We start from the raw sequence: 27,035 nt of genomic DNA on the forward strand, positions 1-27,035 counted from the left end.
CAGCGAAAGGAAAAAAATGGTTCTGATTCACTACAAAGCATCGTCTCTCAGAGCCGCAGCTTTTGATCATGACACATCACTAGTTTTTACAATAAAGGATTCAAATTAATGTAGTACTACAAACAACAATTATTTAGAAAAAAAAAGCACAAAGTCTGTTTATCAAATTAATAAAAGGCTAAAGCCGTGCAGTAGTTACTGTTATATGCCCGTCATATTACTATTTCACTGTGATCACTTTACTCATTTTGATCAAATTACAATGGTGGCCCTGAAGGGCAAAACAAATTTACAAAAGATGAAACACTTACTATTTTTGAAACAAATTAACATTTCATTTTTACGGAAAGGGAATGTACCAAATACCAGAAGTGATCCAGAATGAGGGGTCATTTAATTTGTTTTGATGGAGAGAAACCAAACGGAGTTACATGGTTTACATATTAGGACATCATCGGGTCTCAGAGTGAGGTGTCAGACCTCAGATGAAAAAGCATCATGTCTCCGCAAAACCTTCATCATGTGTCAGAATTCAGATGAAACAGACTCAGACCACCTAGCCTCAGGATAAACTGAGTCAGTCTAAAGGGGTCAGACTTAACGGTAAAAGTGTTCCGTCGTTTGTAAAATTGTCTCTAACTTTGTGAAAGTGTTTCACAAAGTTATAATATATAACTTATATTAACATACACTTAATAATGTACTGTATTAGAATTATCTTGCCATATTATTATCAGATTATGTTATATTACATTATTATTCTAACTACAACTCATGGTCATATTACATACCGATATTATTTTTATTTATTGCTTAATTTGTCATTACCAACTATAATCACACCATGTCAACCTGTCACTACTGAAATTTTTTAATATTGCCTGTAATTACTTCTATTTGATTTGAATTCCACCGTAACATTGTATATATCTAAATTGTATTCTAGCTTTATAGCTTTATTTTTACTTATTTATTTGTCTCCAACTTTGTAAAAGTGTTTCATCTTTTGTGAATTTGTTTTGTCCTTCAGGGCCACCGTAATGGTCAGTTATCCATATACTAAGTTTTAAATCACGTGAGGACGAAGTGCTTGAGACATTTAACCTATGCATTTAACCGATTGAACAAGTGAAGGGATTTACTTCCCATCTTCAACATTGCGGCGACGTTGACGTACGACCAGCCAGTCAATGCGGCGTTTACGTATATATGTATATGACATATGTCTATATGGCTACTCGCATTTCCCAAAGAACTGAACAAACCCCGCCCCCCCCCTCTGCCAGGGCTGCCCCGGAGTTGAAACTAAGCGAATGATACACACGCATGCGCACTTGCGTCTACAATGTGGATGACTGTGGGCAAATGTCTCCATAGGTTGAGAAAGCGACAATACGGTTTGATCTCCAAAGGTATGAAACGCGCGATTAGAAGCACTTTAAACGTAGTTTGACTAAGCGAAAAGCAAACACGACTTTTTTCAAATGTGGTTCGGTGTACTCAGCTGCTTTAGAGTCGGTATTTACGTGTTTTAAAGGTGCCAAGGTGCCAGCTTATTTAACTATGGGAGACAACAACATGCATAGCTGGCTTAGGTAGCCAACATATGATAAACAAATGAGCTATCATATAAGACATTTCGTTAGCCTCATATCCTTGTTATTCAGGACACATTGTAAAAAAAAAACATGTTCAAATTGTATCTAAAATAACAGTGAGCTGGATGGAGAAATGATTGCACCTTGCACATGATTGTGATTAACTTCTAAAAAGTCCCTAAAGTTACAGCTTCATGAATGACTAGCATTTAATTTCATAACTAAACTGAGATGAGTCATGGTTTTGAATGACTTGGCATAGTTTCTGTAGATCATACCACAGGTATGTTGATGATGGTGATGAGTTGTCCTGTAAGGACATATATTTAAAAAAAATATATTTTTTACAGTCTATGGTAAGGACCAGTATTATTATAATCTGATGTAAGAGGTTACTAACACTGTGCCACTTTGTCCCAGCAGTGTGTTTCTGCCAACTGCACAACAGCGGCACACAGTTTACAGACAGCTGCTATGATGGGCTGTATCCTGGACATATCCACACCACCCCAATCCAAAAAGCCCTCCTGGCTGTGGGGTCGGGTGTGGCTGCACTCCAAAACCCCTACAGACATGGTGAGATCTGCGCACATCAGCATGGGGCTCAGGTTACGTCCTATTGTTAATGCCAGTCTTTGTTTCTCCTTGAATCTCCCTCTCTTCTTATTTTTTTCCACTTCAGCATTCATCAACACTTGTACCATATAACTTACTGCCAGGCATGGTTTGAATGTGGCCGGGGAATTTTTGTACACAACAGACCACTAACCCACATTCCCACCCTCATCTATCCCATACAAACCAAGTACAGTACCCCAAAGGAAACACAAGTTAGACCGGCTGTTGAAATAAACACAGAGATAGCGCTCCTGGCAGGGGTGCATAGGAAATCCCCTGATGTTCCAAACGTTAGAAATCCTTGACGCCCCATGCATAGTGGCTACAGCCCTTGAAGGGGACAGCCAGGTTAAATTATAACCTGGGTCCCATTGCTGCATGTCATTCCCCACTCTTCATTCCAACTCCATCCACTGTCCTATCCCCATCAATAAAGGCATAAAAGCTCCAAAATTAAAAACAACAAAATGAGCAATCCCTTAAGATGAATTCAGTTTGTAGGAAATAATTCTTCATACTTTGATGCCTGGTTGAAAATACAGAATCTACCGCTCTGATTTCATCAAAAAATGCTCCAACTAAATACAGCTCTTATGTTCTTCCGCTTCTTCAAATAAAAAAAGGACAAAAACAATCATGTGCCCATTTTTTTAAGCCTTCAGCCTTATTAGCAGACAGGTTTATTTGAAGACAGCACAGAAAATCACAAAGTTATACTTGTGATGAAAATATTTGATTTCCAAGGTCTAGACTGTGCTTTGAAGGTCAACTTTACATATTTTCTCGTCATCCTTTCCAGACCTTCATAGTTGATTCAGTTTTTGGATTTTTAGAATACCTAGAATGGAGAAGAAGACAATATAATTTGAAAACAGTGCCAATCTTTTTTTTATATTTTTTATTTAAGTTTTTAATCAGAACAAAATTGAATCAAGTTTTGCAGCTCGTCAAAGTTACAAAGCATTTATTCAGAGAGTAAAGAGAGACATAGAACAGGTAGAAGACAGTTGTCTAAACATTCTTATAAAATGAGGTGGTAATAGTGGTGAGAGAAATACATATTTTCTAAAAGAAAAGTCAAAGCTTAACAATGTCACTGTGAATAAAAGTAACAGTGCTAATCTTAAACAGAAAAATAGATAAGACACCCAAGCAAAAAAACCCACAACTAATAAATATCAATAAATTGCAGTTGGATTATTTCACTTAAAACATTATAAATAGATGTCTGTGTGAAGAGTGTGGCAAACACTATGCATACATGTTCAAAGTTCTGATGGCCCTTGGATGACTGGAGAGGTACAGTCTCTTCTAAAAGCATGCAACCCTTCCTTCAGGTCTGGAGAAGGGGATCATTGCTTTGTTGCAAAGGGCTGAGCTGAGGAAGGGCATCAAATCAGCAAAGGAGGACTTAAAGAGAAAAAATGTGGCAACTAGTTGTATGACTTTCAATCTTTTTACCCGTTGCTAAAAGAATGAAACCGAGAATTGGTCCCCGTTAAGCTTTTTTCAGCTGTGATTGATCTTTTGTACAAATGATGTCCAACCCACTTTTCCACCAGTTTTTTATTTTTTTTATTTTTTTTAAATCAATCTATCTGTATCAAAATAACAAAGAATGTTCGACGGGAAAGCTGGTTCACATGATTAGGACTTGAAAGAGCCTGATTTACATTTCCATTGAAATGATACCAACAGGGACGGTACCATGAGTTTCTCTTTCACATACTATTCAAGAGGAGGGACTTGTTCTTAGGTTTTTAATCTCTGGAGACTGTTGATGCTGTAGAAATGTTCTGGGAATAGAAACAAGAAGGACAAAGCTCAGAAAGAGATCACTCTAACCTGACATTTATTTTAGGAGCTGCCGATGTTTACACTCTGATACCATTGATCTCCAAAAGCACATGAACACAGTTACAGTACAGACATCGTATTATTGGCTCGTCTTACCCTTTTTTCCCCCCAGTCCATCATGTGAACTCCTCACCAGATTTTGTGGCGAAGTCTTTCCGATTAAAAAAACTTGTCAGCAAAACCAAACTGAGATAAATGTGATGATGCATCAGACTTGATTTTTTCCCAGACTTTAACAATCTTTCCAAAAGCCAAACAGCTGCATTTCAGGTTGACTCAGGCCCGCAGGTGTGATGACTGAACTGATAAACTTCATGTGAAAAATTGGTGACCTCCTTTGAAATTTCCGCTTAAGAAAAAAATTCACACACCCCCGTACAGTGTGTGCTGATCAAGAAATGAGCTATCCAGATTACACTTGTCTTTTGTGCCAGGCTGTAAACATGTTTATTTCTGCTGTAAAGATCAGCTTTTTTGAATTTGTATGTACAGTGCTGTGAAAAAGTATTAGCCCCCTTCCTGATTTCTTATATTTTTGCACATTTTTCACACTTAAATGTTTCAGATCATCAGAACATTTGTTAATATTAGACAATGATAACCAGAGTAAACACTAAATGCAGTTTTTAAATGATGATTTTATTTATTAACGGAAAAAAGTTATCCAAACCCTCCTGACCCTATGTGAAAAAGTAATTGCCCCCTAAACCTAATGACTGGTTGTGCCACCCTCTTGGAGGAAATAACTGCAATCAAGTGTTTGAGATAACTGGCGATGAGTCTTTTACATCGCTCTGGATGAATTTTGGCCCACTCTTCTTTACAGAATTGTTTTAATTCAGCCACACTGGAGGGTTTTTTTGAGCATAAACAGCCTGTTTAAGGTCATACCACAGCATCTCAATCAGATTTAAGTCTGGACTTTGACTGGGCCACTCCAAAAGCTTCATTTTGTTTTTTTAAGTCATTCAGAGGTGGACTTGCTGGTGTGTTTTGGATCATTGTCCTGCTGCATAACCCAAGTGGGCTTAAGCTTGAGGTCTCGAACTGATGGCCGACATTCTCCTCCAGGATTCTCTGGAGAGCAGAATTCATGGTTCCATCAATTACAGCAAGTCGTCCAGGTCCAGACGCAGCAAAGCAGCCCAAGAACATCACTTTACCACCACCATGTTTGACTGTTGGTATGATGTTCCTTTTATCAAATGCTGTGTTGGCTGTACGCCAGATGTAACGGGACGCACACCTTCCAAAAAGTTCCACTTTTGTCTCGTCAGTCCACAGAATATTTTCCCAGAAGTCTTGGGGATCATCAAGATGTTTTAGTGATTGTGAGACGAGCCTTTGTGTTCTTTTGGTCAGCAGTCGTTTTTGCCTTGGAACTCTCCCATGGATGTTGTTTCTGCCCGATCTCTTTTTTATTGTGGAATCATGGACACTGACCTTAACTGAGGCAAGTGAGGCCTGCAGTTCTTTAGAAGTTGTTCTGGGTTGTTTTGTGACCTGGATGAGTCGTCACTGTGCTATTGGAGTAATATTGGTAGGCCGGCCACTCCTGGGAAGGTTCACTACTGTTCCAAGCCTTCTCCATTTGTGGATAATGGCTCTCACTGTGGTTCTCTGGAGTCTCAAAGCCTTAGAAATGGCTTTGTAACCCTTACCAGACTGATAGATGTCAATGACTTTGTTTCTTATCTGTTCTGGAATTTATTTGGATCGCAGCTTGATGTGTTGCTTTTTGAGATCTTTTAGCCCACTTCACTTTGTCATAGAGGTTCTATTTAAGTGATTTTTTGATTCAACAGGTCTGGCAGTAATTAGGCCTGGGTGTGGCTGTGAAATTGAGATCAGCTTCTAAAAAAAATCAGGTTTATCACAGTTAATTTGTGATTTAACAAGAGGGGGCAAATACTTTTTCACACAGGGTCAGGTGGGTTTGGATAACTTTTTTCCCTTAATAAATAAGATCATCATTTAAAAGCTGAATTTAATGTTAACACTGGTTATCTTTGTCTAATATTAAAATTTGTTTGATGATCTGAAACATTTAAGTGAGAAAAATCTTTGGCCTCTTGGGAAAGACTTACAAAATGTATAAACTCTGAAATGTGATATGATGTGATATCTTTGCATTTTTTTATGAGTTTAACAGCGATACATTTCATGACTCTCTCTGTGCAGATATGGTTGCAGTGCTCGGGGAAACAACCGGGCACCTCGCGTTGATGAATCTCAGGGACAGGATGAGAAACGACCCTGAAGGATACGCTATCCTAACGTGAGTCATGGCTAAGCTCTTCACTGACGTCAGGAGCTTTTAAGTAGTGTTTAGTCTTCTGTTAGAGAAACAGGATTTGATCTAAATTGCTGTTTTGCCTCGTTATTGTAGAGAGAGGCCGAGAATCAGGCTGTCTACACTGGATCTGGACAACATGGCCTCCTTGCCTGACGGCTCCTTTGGGAGAGAATACCTCCGTTTTCTGGAGGACAACGTGAGTCTCCTGATGTATCTAACATTTGTTGTATCTTTGTTAACAGTGATGTTATCAGGATAAACAGAAACCTGGAGGAATGTCCTCCTCTGGGTTTCTCTTTCATCATTACCCATGTTATTACTTTTGTATCTGTCAGCATGTGACCCCGGACTCCAGGGCCGATGTGAAGTTTGTGGATGACGAAGAGCTTGCGTATGTCATGCAGAGATACAGAGAGGTGCATGACCTCCTGCATACATTGCTGGGAATGCCCACCAATATGCTGGGTGAGTCAGGATCCATGTACTCTTGGTATGCTTCCCAGATCAGACATGAGTAGTCACACTTCAGATCAACAGTACCCTGAATAACTCTGACCTCTGCTATCTAATCTTATTAGAGGCGTGTTCCAGTTTCATCAAAGCTATCTATTCATGACCTCATTTTCAGTTCCAGAAACTGAGATCACGTTTATATTTTGTCATTACGACACCCTCTTTAATGGTCTAGATGTGTTGTCATGTTTTTATCATGAAGTCAAATTAAACAAACAACAAAATCAACAAAGACATGTCTGCATCAGTTTTCTACCTGGATAACATCAACCACAGAGCTCACATGCAGGCTGGCTGGTTATCTTCCCCACCTTTACAGCCCACAGGAGCTCTCATACACACATTTCTTTGTCAGGTCATTCAAACGAGTGAGCTCAAAGGTGATTGTGGATTAATTTAAATGTTCGTTTTACAATTCAAATAGTTCCAAGGGCATCTAAGAGTGCAAATGGTAGTAAGCATGTGCTTTAGTGATGGGAAGTTTGGCTCTTTTCAGAGAGCCGACTCTTTTGACTCGGCTCCCAAAGAAGAGCCAGCTCTTTCGACTCCTGAACGGCTCTTTATTTGGGCTCTTATGTAGACATATATTTTACCTTAACTTTGCAAAAACTAATGGTTTGTGTGTTGAAAACCTTTTTATGTACAGTGGTTTTATGAGAAGTATTATAATTGGCCAATTTTGTGCATTTATTCTGTTGCAAAACCATTCTTACCCTAACCCTAGGGTTATGGTTAGGGTTAGGGTTGTGATTAGTGTTAGGGTTAGGGTTAGGATTAGAATTAGGGTTGTGGTTAGGGTTGTGATTAGGATTAGGGTTAGGGTTGTGATTAGTGTTAGGGTTAGGGCTAGGATTAGGGTTGTGATTAGTGTTAGGGTTAGGGCTAGGATTAGGGTTTGATTACTGTTAGGGCTAGGGTTAGGGTTGTGATTAGGGTTAGGGTTAGGGTTGTGATAAGGGTTAGGGCTAGGGTTAGGGTTAGGGTTAGGGTTGTGATTAGGGTTAAATTTAGGGTTAGGGTTGTGATTAGCGTTTGGGCTAGGGTAAGGGTTAGTGTTGTGATTAGGGTTAGGGTTGTGATTAGGGTTAGGGTTGTGATAAGGGTTGGGGCTAGGGTTAGGGTTAAGGCTGATTTATACTTCTGCGTCGCCCTACGCAGCAGGGGCTGACGCGGACATGAGCCCCTCATACTTCTGCGTCGGTGTGTCTGTGTCGCGCAGCAATTCTCCGCCGAAACGCCTGAGGGCAGTGCGGTCTCTCTGATAGCCGGCCGCCTGCTTCCGGTCCCGCTACGATCTCTGTTTACTTTTCCACATCGATTCAGAGCGTGTTATGTTAATCTACAGCTGATACATGTTGCTGTTTATCATACAGACATGATTACATGAAGAATAGAGAGGAGGAGATGAAATACACGGCCGATGTGTGGCCGATGTCCGGGACCCCGGAAGTGCTGTGAATGCGGGAAAGACAAAGCCGTCGAGCGGACCAATCACAGAGCTTGCGGTCCGCGTCGGCTCTACGCGTAGTTACATTTTGGAGGAGGTGCACGTCAACTACGTGCGTAGGCCTCTGCGTAGGTACGGGAGCTACGCGGACCTACGGCGTAGGTTACGCCGTCGATTCGACGCAGAAGTATAAATCAGCCTTTATGATTAGGATTAGTGTTAAATTAGGATTAGGGTTAGGGTTATGATTAGGGTTCGGGTTAAGATTAGGATTATTGCTAAATTAGGGTTAGGGTTATGATTAGGGTTAGGGGTTGTGATTAGGGTTAGGTTTAGGATTAGGGTTAGGGATAGGATTGTGATTAGGGTTAGGATTAGGTTTAGGGTTAGGGCTAAGGTTGGGGTTAGGAATAGGGTTAGGGTTAGGATTAGGGTTAGGGTTAGGATTAGGGTAATGGTTAGGGTTAGGGTTAGGATTAGGGCTAGGGTTAGGATTAGGGTAATGATTAGGGTTAGGATTAGGGTTAGGGTTAGGATTAGGGTTAGGATTAGGGTTAGGGTTAGGATTAGGGTTAGGATTAGGGTTAGGATTTGGGTTAGGATTAGGGTTAGGGTTAGGATTTGGGCTGGGGTTAAGGTTAGTGTTGTGATTAGGGTTAGGATTAGGATTAGGGTTATGATTAAGTTTCAGGTTAGGGTTAGGGTTAGGATTAGGGTTAGGGTTAGGATTAGGGTTAGGGTTAGGGTTAGGATTAGGGTAATGATTAGGGTTAGGGTTATGATTAGGGTTAGGGTTGTGATTAGGGTTAGGTTTAGGATTAGGGTTAGGGATAGGGTTGTGATTAGGGTTAGGATTAGGTTTAGGGTTAGGGTTAGGGCTAGGGTTAGTGTTAGGATTAGGGTTAGGATTTGGGTTAGGATTAGGGTTAGGGTTAGGATTTGGGCTGGGGTTAAGGTTAGTGTTGTGATTAGGGTTAGGATTAGGATTAGGGTTATGATTAAGTTTCAGGTTAGGGCTAGGGTTAGGATTAGGGTTAGGGTTAGGATTAGGGTTAGGGTTAGGGTTAGGATTAGGGTAATGATTAGGGTTAGGGTTATGATTAGGGTTAGGGTTGTGATTAGGGTTAGGTTTAGGATTAGGGTTAGGGATAGGGTTGTGATTAGGGTTAGGATTAGGTTTAGGGTTAGGGCTAGGGTTAGTGTTAGGATTAGGGTTAGGATTAGGGTTAGAGTTAGAACCAGAACCAAACTCTAGCAAACAGAACCAGAACCAAACTCAGGCAAACAGAACCAAACTCAAGCAAACAGAACCGGAACCAAACTCAAGCAAACCCAACCAGAACCGAACCAGACCCAAACCAGAACCGAACCAGACCCAAACCAGAACCGTACCAGAACTGAACAAGAACCGAACCAGAACTGAACCAGACCCAAACCAGAACCGTACGAGAACCATACCAGAACTGTACCAGAACCGAACCAGAACCGAACCGAACCAGAACCGAACCAGAACCATACCAGAAACGAACCATAAACCAAACCAGAACCGAACTCAAGCAAGCAGATCCAGAACCGAACTCAAGCAAGCAGATCCAGAACCAAACTCAAGCAAACAGAACCTGAACCAATCTCAAGCAAACAGAACCGGAACCAAACTCAAGCAAACAGAACCAGAACCAGACTTGAGCAAACAGAATTAGGGTTAGGGTTAGGATTAGGGTAATGATTAGGGTTAGGGTTGTCATTAGGGTTAGGGTTAGGATTAGGTTTAGGGTTAGGGTTGTGATTAGCGTTAGGGCTAGGGTTAGGAATAAGGGTTAGAATTAGGATTAGGGTTAGGGTTATGATTAGGGTTATGATAAGGGTTAGTGTTAGGGTTATGGAGCCAGCCTCAAGCGGATCCTTGATGAACTGGAGTTTATAACACTTCCGTATTAGCTTCAATTCTTGTGGCAGGAGGTTACCGTTTGGGATTGAATGAAATCACTAAGCTCAATTCTCCTACATAGAAAAATTTCTTTACATTACTTTGTATTCCCTGTTTAAATCAGACCATTCTGTATGATGCTTTAAACTCATAAAACTCTACACATTTTAAGGAAAAGTCACATCATGATTGTGATCAGTGCATCATTATCATAGAAGATGTGTCACGTTTCAATCGGTGTGAATATCTCTTTGTAAGGCCGGCAGTGGTGCGTCTGAAAAACTAAGTATAGGCTGCACATGGTCTCGTTAGCAGTATATAATTAGGTTTTTAACGACACACGCTGAGATATTGTCAGTAGGTGCTGTTGTGCAACATTTTTTTAAACACGCAAAAGACTTCTCAGAATGTCAAAAAAGAACTTCTCTAGAATGATTCACACTGGGTGAGACTAGGAATAGACAATCATAGGTCTCTGAATGAGCTCTTCACATTTTGTTTCCATCCAGTCAGAGCTGAATAAATGTAATAAATAATCCAATGCTTCTTACAGTATGATTTGAGTAAGACTCTTTTACCACTCATTAACCAAAGTCTAGGCTAATCCATTGGCTGTACTCAGAGTTACAATACTCAAAATCTCAGAGAGTTTCATCTCAGGCTAAGTCAGCTCAGACTTCAGGATCCAGCTCAGTTTGTTGAACCTGTTCTCTAAATCAAGTCCCAGAACTTCCTTGTCTCTCTTCCAAATGTTGTATTGCAACAGTGTTATTTCCTCCTTTTCAAAACCATTTCTCTTTTTCCCCCCTTATTTCTTTCGTTTCTGCTGACATGACACTAGTTAGTATATTATAAGACCCATTATACAATGAACAAGCTTAAAACATTGTACCCGCTTAAAAAAGAGGGAATATAGTGGTTTGCAACAGAGTTTCATTAGAGAAGTCATTTAAGACACTCAGACCTGTTTTTCCCTTCTTGCACATCTTAAGATCCTGTTTTCTGTTTCCTTCTGTCTCCGTTCCCTCCTGCTGTCTACAGGTGAAGTGGCAGTGAAGTGGTTTGAAGCCGCTCAGACTGGACTCCCGATGTGTGCCCTTGGAGCTGTGTTGGGTCCGCTTCGGCTCAATTCAAGGTACAATATCAAAGATTGATATACAGTAGAGTGCTGGAGGGCTGGGATGATCAGGGAGCTCTGCAGCTGCATGATCAGAAGCAGAATGGACGAGGGACTCATGAAGATATCTCATGGACTCATGGATCATGTTGTCACCTGTTTCTTTGTACTCAGGCACATAAGGAATCATCGTCTTGGCTTTCAAAGCCATTATTAAATTCTGATGAGATTTTTCTAAACTGATCTCAAGAGCAATTTTAAGCCTTACTGGTTACCAATAGAGTGACCTATACGGTGATTTTTTTAGGGAATAAAAAAACACAAATTTGACCATGCAAAGGTACTAATAAGGTTTCCATATTGAAAAAGAACTAGTTAACTAAACATGATTATCTATTTGAAACAAACTCTCCCATTAGACTCTTATTCAAATACTGTTTTACATTTGAAAGAAAACTCCCCAAATATTCAGTTTCACTAAAATAGATTACCAGCAAATATAAAGATACGTATATTTGGGGCGCTGTTGGTCTTGTGGTCTACACCTGCGCCCCATACACAGAGGCTATAGCCCTCATTGCAGAGGTCCCAGGTTTGATTCCAGCCTCGACCATTCACTGCATGTCCTCCCCCACTCCCCACCCCACATTTCCTGTCTCTCTTCAGCTGTCCTATCCATTAAAGACAAAAATGCCCCCCCAAAAAATAACTTTAAATATGAATAGATTTTGAAAGTTGGAGTTTTTTGGCTTCACTACAAACGTTGAACAGTTAATTGATCACCAAGGTCGGTAATGGATGTTTTCTTTCAACTGCCAACTGACGACTCAGTTAGTCATCTCCATTCATTGTTATCTATATCCTTATAAAACAAACCACATTGTGAAAGCGATGTACTCTGAAACTTTCAAACCATATAATCAGTTGTGACTGTTATAATGAACAATGGCTTACAAACGGTTTCATCACCTGTAAATCATTCATCCTTCCTCATTTCTGAGAACTTCCTTTTATTTTGAAAGGAACTGGGTTGTGACATCTTTACTGGCACTGTAAACTAATTACATAGTAGTTGTAAAAGAAAAACTTGAATGATTCCTTCTTTTGTGTCCTTCCTCTCAGCCGTTTACAGTCTCTCTTCACCTCCCTGGGTCCCTGGGCCGTGCAGAATGGCCGGCGGTCCCGCTGCATCCTCAGCATCTTCTACGAGAGACGGTGGGAGCAGAGCCTGGAGGACCTCCGACAGGAGCTCAACATAGAGCCACCGCCAGTCACACTTAGTGCTACAAATAAAGGAAGTGGCTGAAGAAGAAAACCACTGCACTGAAAGATTTTAGAAGGCCGAAAGTAACAGAAATACTTGACTTGTTTTATTGTGGAATTTTTGACAAAGGAGGTTGCTGGGGAAGCTTCCAATTTGGGAAAGCTCGGCTCGTCCCTTCTCACAAATGTGTCTTTATTTATGTTTGAGTCAACTTTTCTTTGAAATGTGAATCATTTTGAAATAAATAGTTCCAGCTGGGTTTTTTTTCCCGTCATGCATTTTAACAGCAGGTCTGATTCAACAGTTATTAATAATGTGTCAAAAATGTCTTTCTGAATCAAAAATTTAAAACTGAAGTTTATAGATATTGTTAGATCTTAGATGTATTCATTTATTATGCTATGATTTGGTCAGTTTTGAAATATTCACACACATAATGAAAGTAATTAGAATATATTTTATTGACTATTTTTCTTATGAAATACATGCGAAAGATAATACAGAGACGCTATCGTGCACCTGGGGCTGCATAAACAAATATATGCGTGGGAGCAGATGTCCTATAAAATAACATGCTCTTTTTTTAATCTCCATTTCTAAATAAATATACGCCTCTACTTTTCACTGAAGTTAACAGGAAGTGTTCACACTGCTCAGCAGGTGTTACAGGCCAAAATACATCAGAGACAGAAACTAACCTTTAGACTCTTCTCGTTTTCAAGTGATTTTCAGTTGAAATACGAAGTTATATTTTCAAATATGTTGATTATTATAAGTAATTACATATCACATCTAAAAAGAGAAGAAAAAACTAATTTTGCTGAACTTTTTCCTTGCATTGCAGAAATAGGGGTATTTTCTTAACCTGCATGATAATCTATCATACTCTAATCTGATCATTCTCTGTTATCTCTTGTTTTATTCGAGGAGTTTCTGCACATACTTTTTAAGGACTATACTCACACTCAGACTCTGGATGGTTAAATATATTCTACTGAGATGATGAACCAAGCCCTAGAAGTCTAAATCTGAAATGTTTTTTCAGATGTGTCAACAGTGTGTATCTGTTGAAAGGTATTGCATGATGTGGCAGTTTCAATGTCACTCTATGTTGTGCTGAAATCACATAGTGTAACTTTAACTACAAAATTTTGGGGTTTTAAAAATTGGTAAGCAGTAAAGGTCTTCCGATCAGTCCCATCAGGTCATTTCCTGGACAGAAAGACGATATCTGTCCTCAAGGCTCATTTAGAGAGGAAATGATAATCAGGACAATACACCATTGTTCTAAATGACTTCTGTGTTCTGAGTTTCTAGTCATTCGATGAACAAACAATAACTTGCATGGTTAATACCTGATATTTGGTTCCTTTTTAAAGTACCCCAAAGTAAAAATTCTGCAGATTTTTCCCCAGCACAAAATTTTATTGCAGGATTTCCGCATCTACCAGAGAATTTCACAATGGTTTCTTGTTTGTACTGAACAGCATTTTCACTGCCCTCCTTTTGAATGTTGTGTCAGAGGAACACAGTGATCCAGGTCACTGCGTGCTCCATCTCATGACCTGGATCTCTCATTGTTAGTTCTCTAATCTAATATTAGAACATGTGGTCATCAGTCTGTTTGTGTTTAAAAAAAAATGTATCAAACATGCCATTCATGTGTGCTGTTCAGTATTTGTTAAATTGCTGCCCATTCCTGTAGCTGTCCGTGGTCCTGGACTAATATTATTTCTCGTTTTGCAGATCTGGCATGATTCATCAGGACCACATGTTGATGACTCATGATTATGAGGTGTGTTGTAAAAACTTACCTTGACTCTTCTGCCCTCTAGTGGTAGAACGTTAGAGCAGCAACTGCTCAGCTTGGATTTGGGCTCAGAAGTACTTTTCCATTTGAGCTGCATAATGAAGTACACAGTGAGCAAATAACAGAGAGAGGGCTGCAAGTTGTTTGAGAGGGATGACTCATATTTACAGTTCTTCGAAAAATAAACTTCACTGACAGTTTAACAAGTTGAAAAGTTCAAATAAACAAAACGTTTCTGTGTTTTTAAAGGACAAACTCTTGACTTTTTAGCATTTAAAACATCACAGAATTAAACAATTTAGATTTGTGTTTCCAGTGAAATGCCATACTGCATTAAGACCATTTATTTAAATTCACTGAGTATTTAACTTCCATTAAAAACATCTTTATTTCAGATATTTCCAAATTGGATTCTCTGTTATACAATCTTTCAAACAGTCCTGATTGATCTAGTGTATTTATGTTTTTATGAAGAGTCTTTGGGAGGCTTCAGAAACAGATAAAACTGATCTTATTATAAAATATTTTAAAAACTAACTTTTACAAAAACAATCATCGTCACTCAAAAAATACTGTCGCACTTCTGGATAATAAAATCAACAGATGAGTCGTCTACATTATTTAACACTAATAAAATGATCAGGAGCTACTTAAGAATAGATAAAGAATAAATAAAAATGTACTACTGGGGTGAGCAGACACCCCACATACAGAACATACAGAGGCAAAGTCCTCAGTGACTATGACCCTTGACCCCTTGGAGGAAAAATATCATCCCCTCTCTTTCTAACCCGTATTTTCATCTCTTCAGCTGTATTGCACAGATTGATGATTGTTATTACTATATTGTAGAAAGTGGTCTTTATCTTGCATACTTCACATGTTTAGGGTCCCTCAGTTTCTCGGTGTGCACTCTGTCAATGCAGTATAGTGATACTGCGGTCAGCCACAGCATACGCCGGCAGTAGCGGCCCACTGAACGGATGTGTGACGGTGTAAAGTACAGCAAAGGAGTCAGGCTCGTAAAACAACACAGTTTTAGTCGGCCAGTCCAGCAGCAGGCCGATCCTCTGGGGTCTCCTCACCACATGCATTGGCACCTTCTTCCCTGCGTGGCAGAAAGAATAGTCCCCATCGTTGTGGGACAGCACCCACGATTTATTGTTGTGGCCTAGCCGCGCCTCGTTCCCGGAGCCTTTGCGCTCCAGAGAAGTGTAGCAGACCCCCACCTTAAAGGCGGCACTTTCCCCAACATCCACCACCCAGCTGTAAGTGCCGGAGGACATGGACAGTGACCCCAGTGCGTTGGGCCAACAGTCAAACCGTGAAGGGTCGTAGGGCGGAGACAGGCGAGGTTTTTTATGGCGGAAGGTTAAAGTGCAGAAATCTTCAGACAGCATGAGGAGGGGGCTCACGGTGCGCTCATCGAACTTCAAATAGGTGGATCCGTAACCTGTGGGAAGATAAAAAACATGGATCAAATGTTACAGAATGAAGCTTTACTTTCAACACTCAGATTTTTTATTTATTCCTGTAGTTAAAGGTTTTATTTTCTTTGATCTCAGAGATTTATCTTAGATAAACATATAGAAAAGACCAAAGAATAGAGCCAGAGGGGAGTTTGTCCGTGTCGGCTGCACTATCTACACTATCATGTTTTCATTTGGATATCTCCAGGCACTTTTTAAATTTGTGGCTGTGGTGACAACTTCCAGGCAGCGAGCAAAAAGCATCCGTGTAGATACATGTGTATATAGCGTGCATATAATTTTAATTTTCTTCCAGCACAGGGACATTTAAGTTTTAAAAATCTAATTAGGAGACAGTTTATAGCTTACTGGGATCTACCTCAATCTACTCAAATATAAGCATAGTTTAACACTTTCATACATTAACTTCAAAATCCTGTAAGGAAGCATCAATTTGTGTGTTTTGGCACCCCCTATGGACAAAGCAGTAACTCTTGTCTCTTTGCTAATCTTGTCTTGTGCATGTTTAAGCAATGTTTCTGATGACAGAATCAGAAGCTCCTTACTATAGCTTTAAAGAAAACTGAATCTAACCACAGTATTTTTCTGGTAATATTGACGTTGCAATACTAGATAGACCACTAAAAGGCAGTTTCACAATTGTTATTGGGTTGTTTTCTTGCAAAGTCTCATAGATTGAGCTGATCCATCTCTACGCCCCTGCTCGGTGCCTCAGGTCAGCTGATCAGCCGCTCCTGGAGGTACCGAGGTCCAAGCGGAAGCTCAGGGGGGATAGGGCTTTTTCTGTCACTGCTCCCAAACTGTGGAACGATCTTCCTTTAGCCGTCAGACAAGCCCCCTCACTGTCCACTTTTAAAACTTGTCTTAAAACCCATTTTTATTCCCTGGCTTTCGACTCAGCATGAGACCCTGCTCTTGTTTTAGTGCCTTTTTATTTTTTATTTCTTATTTTTTATTGTTTAACTTTATTTTATCGTATAGTTCTTATTGATTTTATGATTTTATTGTTTGTTTTTATCCATTTCATTTTACTGTGGTTTTATGCCTTATGGTTTTATGTTTCTGTACAGCACTTTGTGTCCAGCTGCTGTTGTTCTTAAAGTGCTTTATAAATAAAGTTGAGTTGAGTTGAGTTGAGTTGAGATTATTTGAAGAGCTATCCACTTTGTTTATTCTTATCACATAAGGGGAAGTATTCTTTACTTACTTCTTATACTTACTTGGTAAAACCAATACCACTCCTTAAAGACTTAAAATTATCACAAATTACCTTTAGGTGTAAAAGACAGAAGTGCTCAAGGGCAGATAGTTCTCATGATAGACAATAGAACTGTATTCAAAATGCCTGCACACAGTCTGATCATTTGGTTTTTATAACTCAGATGTTTATATTTAGGCAGCATTTCACTGCTTTTGTAGGTTGAGTATTTTTCAGTTGTTTTTAATATTGAAGCAGCATCTATTGATTCTGAAGACTGAAGCTGCTTTACATTCAAATATGAAAAATGCACACACCGTTTGGCCCCAGCAGCACTGCAGAGGCCCACAGCCCTCTGAGCAGCTTACTGTCGCTGCAGGCTGCGTTCAGGTTGAGCTGGTCTGTGTCACAGGGCCCCCCAACCCCCTCTGCTGCCTCCACCCTGACCCACACAAAACACACACAAAAACGCACAAACAGCAAGAAGAGGAGACATGTTATCTCACTGGAATGTCATGAACAAGAAACTAATAAATATCATGTCATGTGGTAAAGATTACCTTTCAGCTATCTCCTGGACACTGGTCTGAAAGTGGAGACAGGAAGTTAGTGGTATTGTATTTTAGTAATTTACAATCATTATCAGGATGTCATAAGAGCACAAGTTCCTCTTTTCTTTCCCTTCCTGATAAAAAAATTCCTTGTCTCTCACCACCAGTTGTGCGTCCGGAGTGTGTGTCAGTGTGTGCACGAGACCGGAGCGTGTCTGCGACAGAGTGGAGAGTGCCTTGCTCCAGTGGGCTCTCTGGGTGAGGAGACACTGCTCCACCCGCTCCTCCTCTCTCTGTACCTCCTCCAACAGGCGCTGCTCCTCCTCCTCCAGGGCTTCACGTGCTGCGCTGACCTGAGCCAGGACCTGCTCCCTCGCCCTGCTCGCTGCTGCCTACACACAGAGACAGGAGGGAAGAAGACAAATGAGACTATTGGTAGAAGAGAAAATACATGGTTATGGATTGAGTTGCAGAATCAATACTCTAAGATTATGACTGTTAACAAGTACACCCAATATATTATGTCATGTTGCTTTAAAGAAAGAAGAGACAACACGAACTGGTCAACTATAAGAGATTTCCCCTGCTTTTATTAGAATAAAAGGTAACCCACTGATACCTCTTGGCATGGGCAATGAGTTGAACTACTTCCTGTCAGAAATAGACTAATTTATGCAGCAGTATATTTAAAATATTCCACCTGTCTTATATCATTTGGTTATGGTTAATTGCTTCTCAATGCTGAATAAAATTTACCTTATATCAGTGTTGTAATACAGCTGCACATGCTATGACAGATCGTGGCCATATTGCTCCTGTCTGCATACAATTCTTTGTACTGTCTAACCAGCATTTCCAACCAATTATTATATTTATATATTATATATACTATACTACTATATATTTATAAGATGTCGAAACCTGTGAGTTTTTAGAATGTTTGTGTTAACATGTACAGAAAGGTAGAAAGCAGAGTTTATGGGTTGTGAATTTGCAAACACACAACATTAAAAGTCAGCTCTTCTTCTCCAGCGAAACACCAGCAGCTTCTTCCTGGATGTGGGCTGATGATCTGGCTGCTCATGGTTTGCTCAAGAAGCCAGCTCCCGTAAGGAAACAAATGCAGCTTCTAATGTCCCATTTTGGTATTAAGAGCCAAGAGTAGTGAGACTTTGGTATTTTAAGGGGCTGACTTCTAAATCTTTGGATGAATCAAGAAACATGAAGAACCAGATCTTTCATCAAGAGCTGGAGGAGATCAGAAAGAAATCTAGACAATAAACACCCCAAAGAGATTGATCTTTAACTTCTGGATTTGTAAAGAAAACTATATTTGCGAACAAGTTCACAATAACAGCCTCACTAAAAGTTGATAATGTGTCTGTCTGATAGTTTTGTTTCCTCCCTGTTTTTGGTATTTTGGTTGTGCCATGTCTTGTGTTTTATTCCACATGTGTGAGCTAACAAGGCTAGCCAGGAGTCAGACGGAGTTTCAGGAATGTAGCATGTTATGCTTTACGGAAAAGTGGCTGCATCAGGATATTCCCCACCACAACATCTCCATTAACGGCTTCCAGACTGTCCGGGCAGACCGGGATAGCACTGAGAGCGCTGTGGGCCCTCGACCATATTAACTGCACAGGGAGATCTCACATGTCATACTGGTAGCTGTTTACATCCCCCCTCTGCCAACCCGACTACAGTTTCCAACATCTTCAACGCTGCCATAGCCAGACAGACCTCCAGAGTTCCCTCTTCCTGATCTCCTGGGACTTCAACCATGTATTCATTTTCTACATAGCTTATTATTGTATTTGTATAATGTATTGTGTATAGAGCAACTGTAATGACTTAGTTTTACTTCCTGCCCATGTTTGATTGCACCCTGATATTTTCACCTGTGTCTCGTGTCACACCTGTGTTAATTACCATCTTTGTAATTAGTTGCTGTGTTACCTGCCTAGGTTGTCAGTTTGTGGTCAAACCTGTCCCTGCGCTGTTCCTTGTAGCCTTCCATCTGGTTTTTGGATTTCCTGTTGGACTGTGTTAATCAGTTTTGCCTTTAGGACTTTTGTTTAAGAAAATATTTCATTTTTATTGGAAAATTGTAAATGGACTTGTACTTATTTCTAGTCTTTCTGACCACTCAAAGCACCTTTACACTACTCATCTCATTCACCCATTCACTCACTGATGGTAGAGGCTGCTATAATAAGGAACCATCAGTATTAGCATATTTCATTCATACACATTCACACTCTGCTGAACAACAGCAGGGGCAATTTGGGGTTCAATGTCTTGCCCAAGGACACTTTGTCATGTTCCATCACAGCAAGAGCTGTGATCGAAACGCCTCACCTTCTGATTGATAGACGACCTACTCTACCCACTGAGCCACAGTCGCCACAATTCTGCGCCTCTGCGTCCTCTACTTTTGTTTGATTTTCAGTCATGACAATGTCACTGCATTTAAAACTTGTTTCTGCTGCCCCTTAACTTAAAGGGGACATATCATGCTTTTTTCATCAATATATATTGGTCTAAGAGGTCCCAAAAACATGTCTTTAAAGTTTATGCTCAAAAAAAACACTTTGAAATCAGATTTTGGCATGCCTGAAAAGTCCCCTTCTTCATTCCTCATCAGAACACTCTGTTTTCCCTCTGACCACGCCCCCTCCGGAAGTGGATGTGCCTCGGCTCTCCAGCACGTTGATCTAATGTTTACATGTTGGCTGAATATACATGGCTGCTCAGAGATCGCGTTACTTCAACCCTCTGAATCTGATCCTGATGGAGAGGCGCCTGTAGCAGGACCTTTCTGAACGATTGGTCATAGATTTAGTGTTTCTTGTTGTTTTATTTGTCAGTATGTAGACGTGTGTCTTGGTACACAGCTACGAACATGTAGCTATGTGGCTATGCTAACTAGCGCTAGCACTTATCCATGATAAATAAAAATCATCCACTAGATCTTCAAATCTGCAGACGTGGGGAGTAAAACCGACCTCTGCCAGAAAGGCAGCAGGACCTTTTATGAAGGATTGGTCACAGATTTAGTGTTTCTTGTTGTTTTATTTGTCAGTATGTCGACGTGTGTCATGGTACACAGCTACAGCTACAGCTACAGCTACAGCTACAGCTACAGCTACAGCTACAGCTACAGCTATGAACATATAGCTATGTGGCTATGGTAATTAGCGCTAGCACCTAACCATGATAAATAAAAATCATCCACTAGATCTTCAAATCTGCAGACCTGGGGAGTAAAACCGACCTCTGCCAGAAAGGCAGCAGGACCTTTCTGAACCATTGGTCACAGATTTAGTGTTTCTTGTTGTTTTATTTGTCAGTATGTCGACGTGTGTCTTGGTACACAGCTACAGCTACAGCTATGAACATGTAGCTATGTGGCTATGCTAACTAGCGCTAGCACTTATCCATGACAAATAAAAATCATCCACTAGATCTTCAAATCTGCAGACGTGGGGAGTAAAACCGACCTTTGTGTTTATTAAGACAGCCTACAACTAGCATGCCTCCCTCCTAAGCTCCTTGTTAGCACACATTTGTGCAGGTAATGAAAAACGGGGGAGGGATTCAGTATTATTTTATACAGTCTATGGGCTGAACAAGCTCCGAGCTCTGACTCCGTGACAGACCGGATATTGTTGTTACGTAACAAAAACACGGAAGTCTGAAACGGCTCGTTTCACACACATTTACAGAAAGGTGTAGAAATCAGAACAGGGGCAGAATGGATTTTTTTCATTCTCGGGGGGTTTGTAGACATGCCAGGGACACATATTTCAGGTAAAGAACGATTAAAAAGTCAATTTTGCATGATATGTCACCTTTAACCTGTTTTTTTTCTAGCTCAATTGTAGTTAGTTTTGTTCACTGCATTAAGTTCATGAGAACAAAAAATTGCAATGTATAGCAACTAAGGATCAGAGGTTGACAAACCATCTATGTCCCAACTGCTAAATTAAAGTCTGTTATAAAGGCTGAGGTCAAAGTTTTTTTTGGGTTAGCTAACATTTCCAGCAAAAAACAGATAAATTTAATGTCATGCTGGAATTTGCTCTACTGATCTCTGATAAACGTTTCAAGTATAAGAAGAAATTAACTTTTGTTTATGTCTGATATTTAGTTGATAATCTCCAAATAACAAGATAACAACACTTGCTGTCTCGCGATAAAGAGATAGCAGAGTCCTGATAACATAACACCGTTAAAGGTAACAGAAAGTACAGCCATTCCTGGCTTCTGTAGATTTCAAGTCAAGAAAGCAGAAGTGCTTTAAGATTTTATCCCATAAATCTAACATCAGGAAGCATGCAAGTCAAACTGTCACTGCTGTACTATGTTGCTCACACGCTACCAAACAGTTGATGCTGTAAGATCACATTGAGAGATCACTGTCACACCTTCCAAAATCTCATATAAACAAACAAAAATATTTAAAGATATTTCACAGATATTTACAGTACATTGGTTTGATGTGTGATTGCACTTCAGATAATGTATCCACATGTTTGTTTTTCCTGCCTTGTCGTTAGCTCGATGTTTACATGGGGCACATTGTGACCAAGAAAACCTGAGACGCATGGTCGTGTGTCAGGAAGGTTAATAAATATTTTTGGCACACTGAGAGAGGAAACCTTCTTTTACTGAATCAACAAACAAAACCTAAATTTGAAAATATGCTTTTCCTGCAGGTTTTTTTTTTGCTTTATTACGATTCATTTTTCAACCACGTACAACATTTACTATTCACTAAATATTCAACAGAGTAATTAAAAATGAATGTGTGAACAAATCCTTCATCAAACCCCAAATGAAAAGAGAACTAACGTAAAGTTAGGGTGTCCACAGAGCCTGATGCATGTGCAAAGACAATGTGGTTTATCATAAGTAACTTTTTCACTGAGAGAAACTAGCCAGTGTCAAAACTCTGCACTTGTGAAACAGTCTGAGCTCCACTAAGCTAAGTGTGGCACTATTAAACATGCCTGGTTGTGTGATTATTACCCTGTGGTCGAGTGGGTGGAGATCAGCGGCATTTCTCACCTGAAGCTTTTGCTCTTTAGCCGTCAGCGTCTGGTCGATAAACTTCTCAATCCTCAGGGCCTGCAGCTGTATTTTCTCACACACATCCACCAGTTGATTCTAAAGAACAAACACAAACGCACACAGACACACACATACTGTGGTTTTTCAATAAGATCATTACAACGCCTGAACATCATCAGCCAGAGACTCAACAAGAAATTCCTGTCTTTTCAAATACCAGGCAGAGGAATCAGGGAGGAATAACATGCAAACTGTGGCACACCCAAGACAAAAATACTAAGTACACATATTACAAAACAGTGACAAATATACAATAGCGTAGGTATGTCTTATATTCTCAACACATGCATTTTATATTGCTCTTAGTGTTGGAGAGGCGCTTTGTACCAGCTAATCCCTCAGTCTAGGTATCAGTATTGGTATTTGGAATGTTTCCTAAAGTTTAGGAGTATGGTTGATGAACAATAAGTGCAGTGCCAGTTATGTCTCCCTCAGCTCGAGAGGTGCGGAGGTCTGTCTGTTCACACCTGGGATGTGGTATACTTCCTCTAGCTTTGGAAAAAGGTCACTCAGTTTTTGAGGATGACACAGATTGTTCTCTGTGGTTTGGAAGAGGTGGAAACCAAAACCACTTTTTATTTTATTGTCCATTGAGTCATATTCTAAGATGTCAGCTTTTTTTTTGTATAATGTCTGAAGATTGTGCAGATGTTTTCTATATCTAATGAAGATATTCTGTTAACAAACCAAGTGTGATTGTGTTAAATGCCTTCCAAAGGAACAGCAGGATGCTTCATGTTTGACTCAGGAAACTTATAGTTTGTGCATAAAAAGTCCTTGAGCTCTAATGTCTATAACATGTTAGTTTTTGGGTTGCCATTGTTTGACATGCATTGTGTTGTATTTGTGCTTTTTCTCTTATTATGCTGTTGCTCTTGTCTGTTTTTTTCTAGTGTCTATGACTCATGTAGGCTGGACTCACTTTTGGTGTATGACACACTAATTATGCTAAACTAATAACATGACGTGAAAATACAACATTCACATAAAGTTCAGAAACCTTACTTTGTCTATTTTAGTCATTCACGTATTTTATAAAACAGAAGTCTTGTAAATTGTTGAATTTTAACAACCTGTTTCAAGCCTTAGTCAATAAATTACGCACTCACCCTGACTGCTGTAACTCTGGTAGCCAAAGGGGTCACGGTGTGTCCGTGGCAGGGGCCCACGACAGCGCAGTGAGAGCAGATGAGTTTCTGTTCGGTGCCACAAAACCAGTCCAACTCGGCCTCATGCTCCACACACAGCTCACATTCACCGGAGAAGATCCCGGACTCGGTGTCGGTGGTGATGCTGGTGCTCAGTCCAAGTGAGGTCGCTTCCCCGCCGCCGTCTAAGGAGCTCTTGTCCCCCGCCTCCTGTTGCTCCTTCACCCCGTCGCTCAAAACAGAGAAAATGGGCTGATCGAAATCCATGTCCTCGATGTTCACGTCGTCAAAAGACTTCTTTTGGTCGACGGGAGAAGTCGGGCATGTTAGCTCGCACGTTATGAGCTCGTCGGTCATGGCACAATAAGGCAGCAGGTGCACCACAGAGCTGAAGTCGCACCTCTACAGCGCAGTAATACAGGTGTAACAGGTGAGAGGAACACGGAAGTAACACGGACACCAGAGGTCAGAGCTGACTGAGGAGAAAAAGTTTGGAGTCAGCTGATAACCGTCTGTAAATGTTTACATCATTTTTTTACATTTCCCCCATCTTTTGGTTCTATTATTCTGTGTTTGTCCCTTAAAACCTCTGAAGTACACAACCTAAAGTGGAGCCCAACCACAGAAAGGGATACTTTAAATAGGGTTGTAATACTTTGAGGTCCTTGTCACAGCATTTCCCTGGAAAAAATGTTGTCTACATTTTACTTCCAGAATATTAGAGTCAAACCTCATGTGCAATTTAAAAAAGGGGTTTGATGTGATGTTTAATTTGGTAATTTGCCTTTTTTATTCTGAAATTGAAGGTACATTACCAGTCAAACGTTTGGAAACACAGTCTCATTCAAGGGTTTGTATTTATTTTAATTATTTTCAACATCGTAGATTAATACTGAAGACATCAAAACTATGAAATAATCTGGTTTGGCCATAATATGGATTACAACAGTAGTCAAATAGAGCTATCCATTGTGTACTAACCCTACCCCTGAACAACACAACTGATGGTCTCAAACACATTAAGATGCAAGTCATTCTACTAATGAACTTTTGACAAGGCTCATGTTAATTAGAAACCATTCCAGGAGACCACTTCATGAAGCAGACTGAGAGAATACCAAGAGTGTGCAAAGCTGTCATGTCATTACAGAATCTAAAATATAAAACATATTCTGTTTTGTTTAAAACTTTTTTGTTAATTAAATAACTCCTTATATGTTCTTTCATATTTTTGATGTCTTCAGTATTAATATACAATGTTGAAAATAATTAAAATAAATACAAACCCTTGAATGAGAAGGTGTTTCCAAACTTTTGACTGGTAGTGTACCTTAATTTCAGAATAAAAAAGGCAAATTACCAAATTACACATCACACCAAACCCTCCTTAAATTGCACATGAGGTCTGACCCTTATATTCTGGAAGTAAAATGTAGACAACATTTTGGCAGTGGAAGTGTATGTTTAATATAAATATAGATTTTCTTTTGAGCCCGTGTACAGATGAAAAACACATCTCTTATTGAAGGATTACGAAAATGAAATCATAGTTTAAATTTGATTTAAATTCCATTAGTTCCTTACCATAAATGAGGTTTGCTTACAAATAAAAAAAGATGTTTATTTTATATTTCAGATGTGAATTATTGTCAAGTTTTATACGTATGGTCAAATTTTGACTGGTTCGGCTTTTATTATGAAAAATGTATATTTGGTGAATCCCTCACACAAAATTGATAAGAAGGTTCCTCTGATATTATTATGTGACACCTGTTACGAAAAGACTCTTTGTGATACATCACATCAGACAAACTCCTCAAATCATTTGTACAAATAAAAACCTTTAATTGGATCTGTTGCTGGTTTATCCTTTTTAGTTTCTTATAAAGTCATGGATTTTGCAGTTTTAGGCTCTTTATAAACCCAAAATTTTACCACACTCATCTTTTTTAAAGTTGATACACAATATTATCATCTGGTCATACTGTTAAAAGACAATTTTTTCCTGAATTTGAATTTTTATTTGTATCCTAAAATATTTCTTATAATTTAAGATACTAATTACATTTATTAGACATGCTAATGTACATTTTCCAGGGTGTGATAGACACAGTTTCATTATATCAATTAAGGGATAAGATGGGCCACACCTCAGAGAAGCCTCTGTTAAGTTTAATTAAGCAACACCCACACTTTCTTGTTTATTTGTGCCCTTGTCAATCAGTGTGTTTAGTTTTTACCGGTGCATGCAAGTATTCAAAGTTTCCTGTTGTCTCCATTGCTTCATTAGAAATAAAATGTGAACTGTAATTTTCCACCAGAAGTAAGAAAAGAAAGGTTTGTATCCATACTAATCCAACAAAAAGCTTAAAAGGAAGACTTTTTGTCAAAGCTGCAGAAAGCTCTGGGAGAAAGGAGATCATATCTCTAGAAATTCAAACCAGAAACTCCTCCCAGCTCCATGTGTATGAGTGTTATTGGATATGAGTGACTGACAGAGGAGAGTCATGCCTTTTGGCTAACACAAGGTGGGTTTCCACACATTACACTTTGAAGGGACAACATCAGAGGCACAGGGCCGTCATTGTTTTAAGCACAAGTGATTGTTTGTGATGGGTGAAACCCGCAAACACAAAGGACAAAGGTGTTTTAAATGAACAAGAGTTAGCTAAACATTAAGTACAATGAGAAGAAAGGGCGGGATACATACTTTGTTAGTGGACAATAATGAACAAATGTATTTATTAATGCAAGTGGTCTTTAGCAAAAAGAAAGCCAATCTCATTTTGCTCCATCTATGCATGAATTCCAAAAAAAAAAGCCTCTGACAGTTTTACTTGAAGAACAACTTTTACATGACATCTGTTAGCTGAAACAGCTTCTTCTCTGTAAGGATACACTGCCACACCGTTTTTGTTTTTTTTTAATTCCGCCTATTGGCTAAGAGGAAAATACTTATCAATTTTCTTGAAATAAAAATAATGTCTCAATTCATGAAACTGAGAAAAAAGAAATTCTCACCCCATAGGCAGATTTTTTTGTCTTGACTTGTCATCTGAAAATGTATG

At 39.6% G+C, this 27,035-nt stretch overlaps 2 protein-coding genes across 3 annotated transcripts; one reads left to right on the top strand and one right to left on the bottom strand.

Moving 5' to 3' along the window:
* The first annotated feature begins 1,267 nt into the window (after positions 1-1,267).
* Positions 1,268-12,896, top strand: coq4 (coenzyme Q4 homolog (S. cerevisiae)). Of its 2 annotated transcripts, none has more exons than XM_034708912.1 (7): positions 1,268-1,412; positions 2,019-2,174; positions 6,255-6,351; positions 6,463-6,565; positions 6,705-6,834; positions 11,298-11,391; positions 12,496-12,896. In XM_034708912.1, the coding sequence occupies exons 1-7, from the start codon at positions 1,346-1,348 to the stop codon at positions 12,677-12,679; spliced, it is 831 nt and encodes a 276-aa protein (XP_034564803.1). In that variant the 5' UTR covers positions 1,268-1,345; the 3' UTR covers positions 12,680-12,896. The 2 variants fall into 2 exon arrangements, with proteins under 2 accessions (XP_034564803.1, XP_034564804.1); XM_034708913.1 differs by having other exon boundaries at positions 1,277-1,412; positions 2,022-2,174.
* Positions 12,897-14,587: 1,691 nt separating this feature from the next.
* On the bottom strand, positions 14,588-24,462 carry bspry (B-box and SPRY domain containing). Its single transcript, XM_034709823.1, has 6 exons — positions 23,929-24,462; positions 22,757-22,855; positions 17,848-18,078; positions 17,696-17,721; positions 17,453-17,577; positions 14,588-15,900 (listed from the first exon to the last, which is right to left on the bottom strand). Exons 1-6 carry the CDS (start codon positions 24,322-24,324, stop codon positions 15,365-15,367), a joined length of 1,413 nt encoding a protein of 470 aa, XP_034565714.1. The 5' UTR covers positions 24,325-24,462; the 3' UTR covers positions 14,588-15,364.
* Positions 24,463-27,035: the final 2,573 nt, after the last annotated feature.

Source organism: Notolabrus celidotus, chromosome 19 (genome assembly GCF_009762535.1).
Source record: "Notolabrus celidotus isolate fNotCel1 chromosome 19, fNotCel1.pri, whole genome shotgun sequence".
NCBI classification, from domain to species: Eukaryota; Metazoa; Chordata; class Actinopteri; order Labriformes; family Labridae; genus Notolabrus; species Notolabrus celidotus.

Coding starts and splice junctions, on each gene's coding strand:
- bspry (XM_034709823.1), bottom strand. CDS start 24,324: ATGACCGACGAGCTCATAACGTGCGAGCTAACATGCCCGACTTCTCCC. Junction 22,856..23,928: donor CCAGAGTTACAGCAGTCAGG/GTGAGTGCGTAA, acceptor TTTGTTCTTTAG/AATCAACTGGTGGATGTGTG. Junction 18,079..22,756: donor CTAAAGAGCAAAAGCTTCAG/GTGAGAAATGCC, acceptor CTCTGTGTGTAG/GCAGCAGCGAGCAGGGCGAG.
- coq4 (XM_034708912.1), top strand. CDS start 1,346: ATGTGGATGACTGTGGGCAAATGTCTCCATAGGTTGAGAAAGCGACAA. Junction 2,175..6,254: donor CCAAAACCCCTACAGACATG/GTGAGATCTGCG, acceptor CTCTCTGTGCAG/ATATGGTTGCAGTGCTCGGG. Junction 6,566..6,704: donor TCCGTTTTCTGGAGGACAAC/GTGAGTCTCCTG, acceptor TGTATCTGTCAG/CATGTGACCCCGGACTCCAG.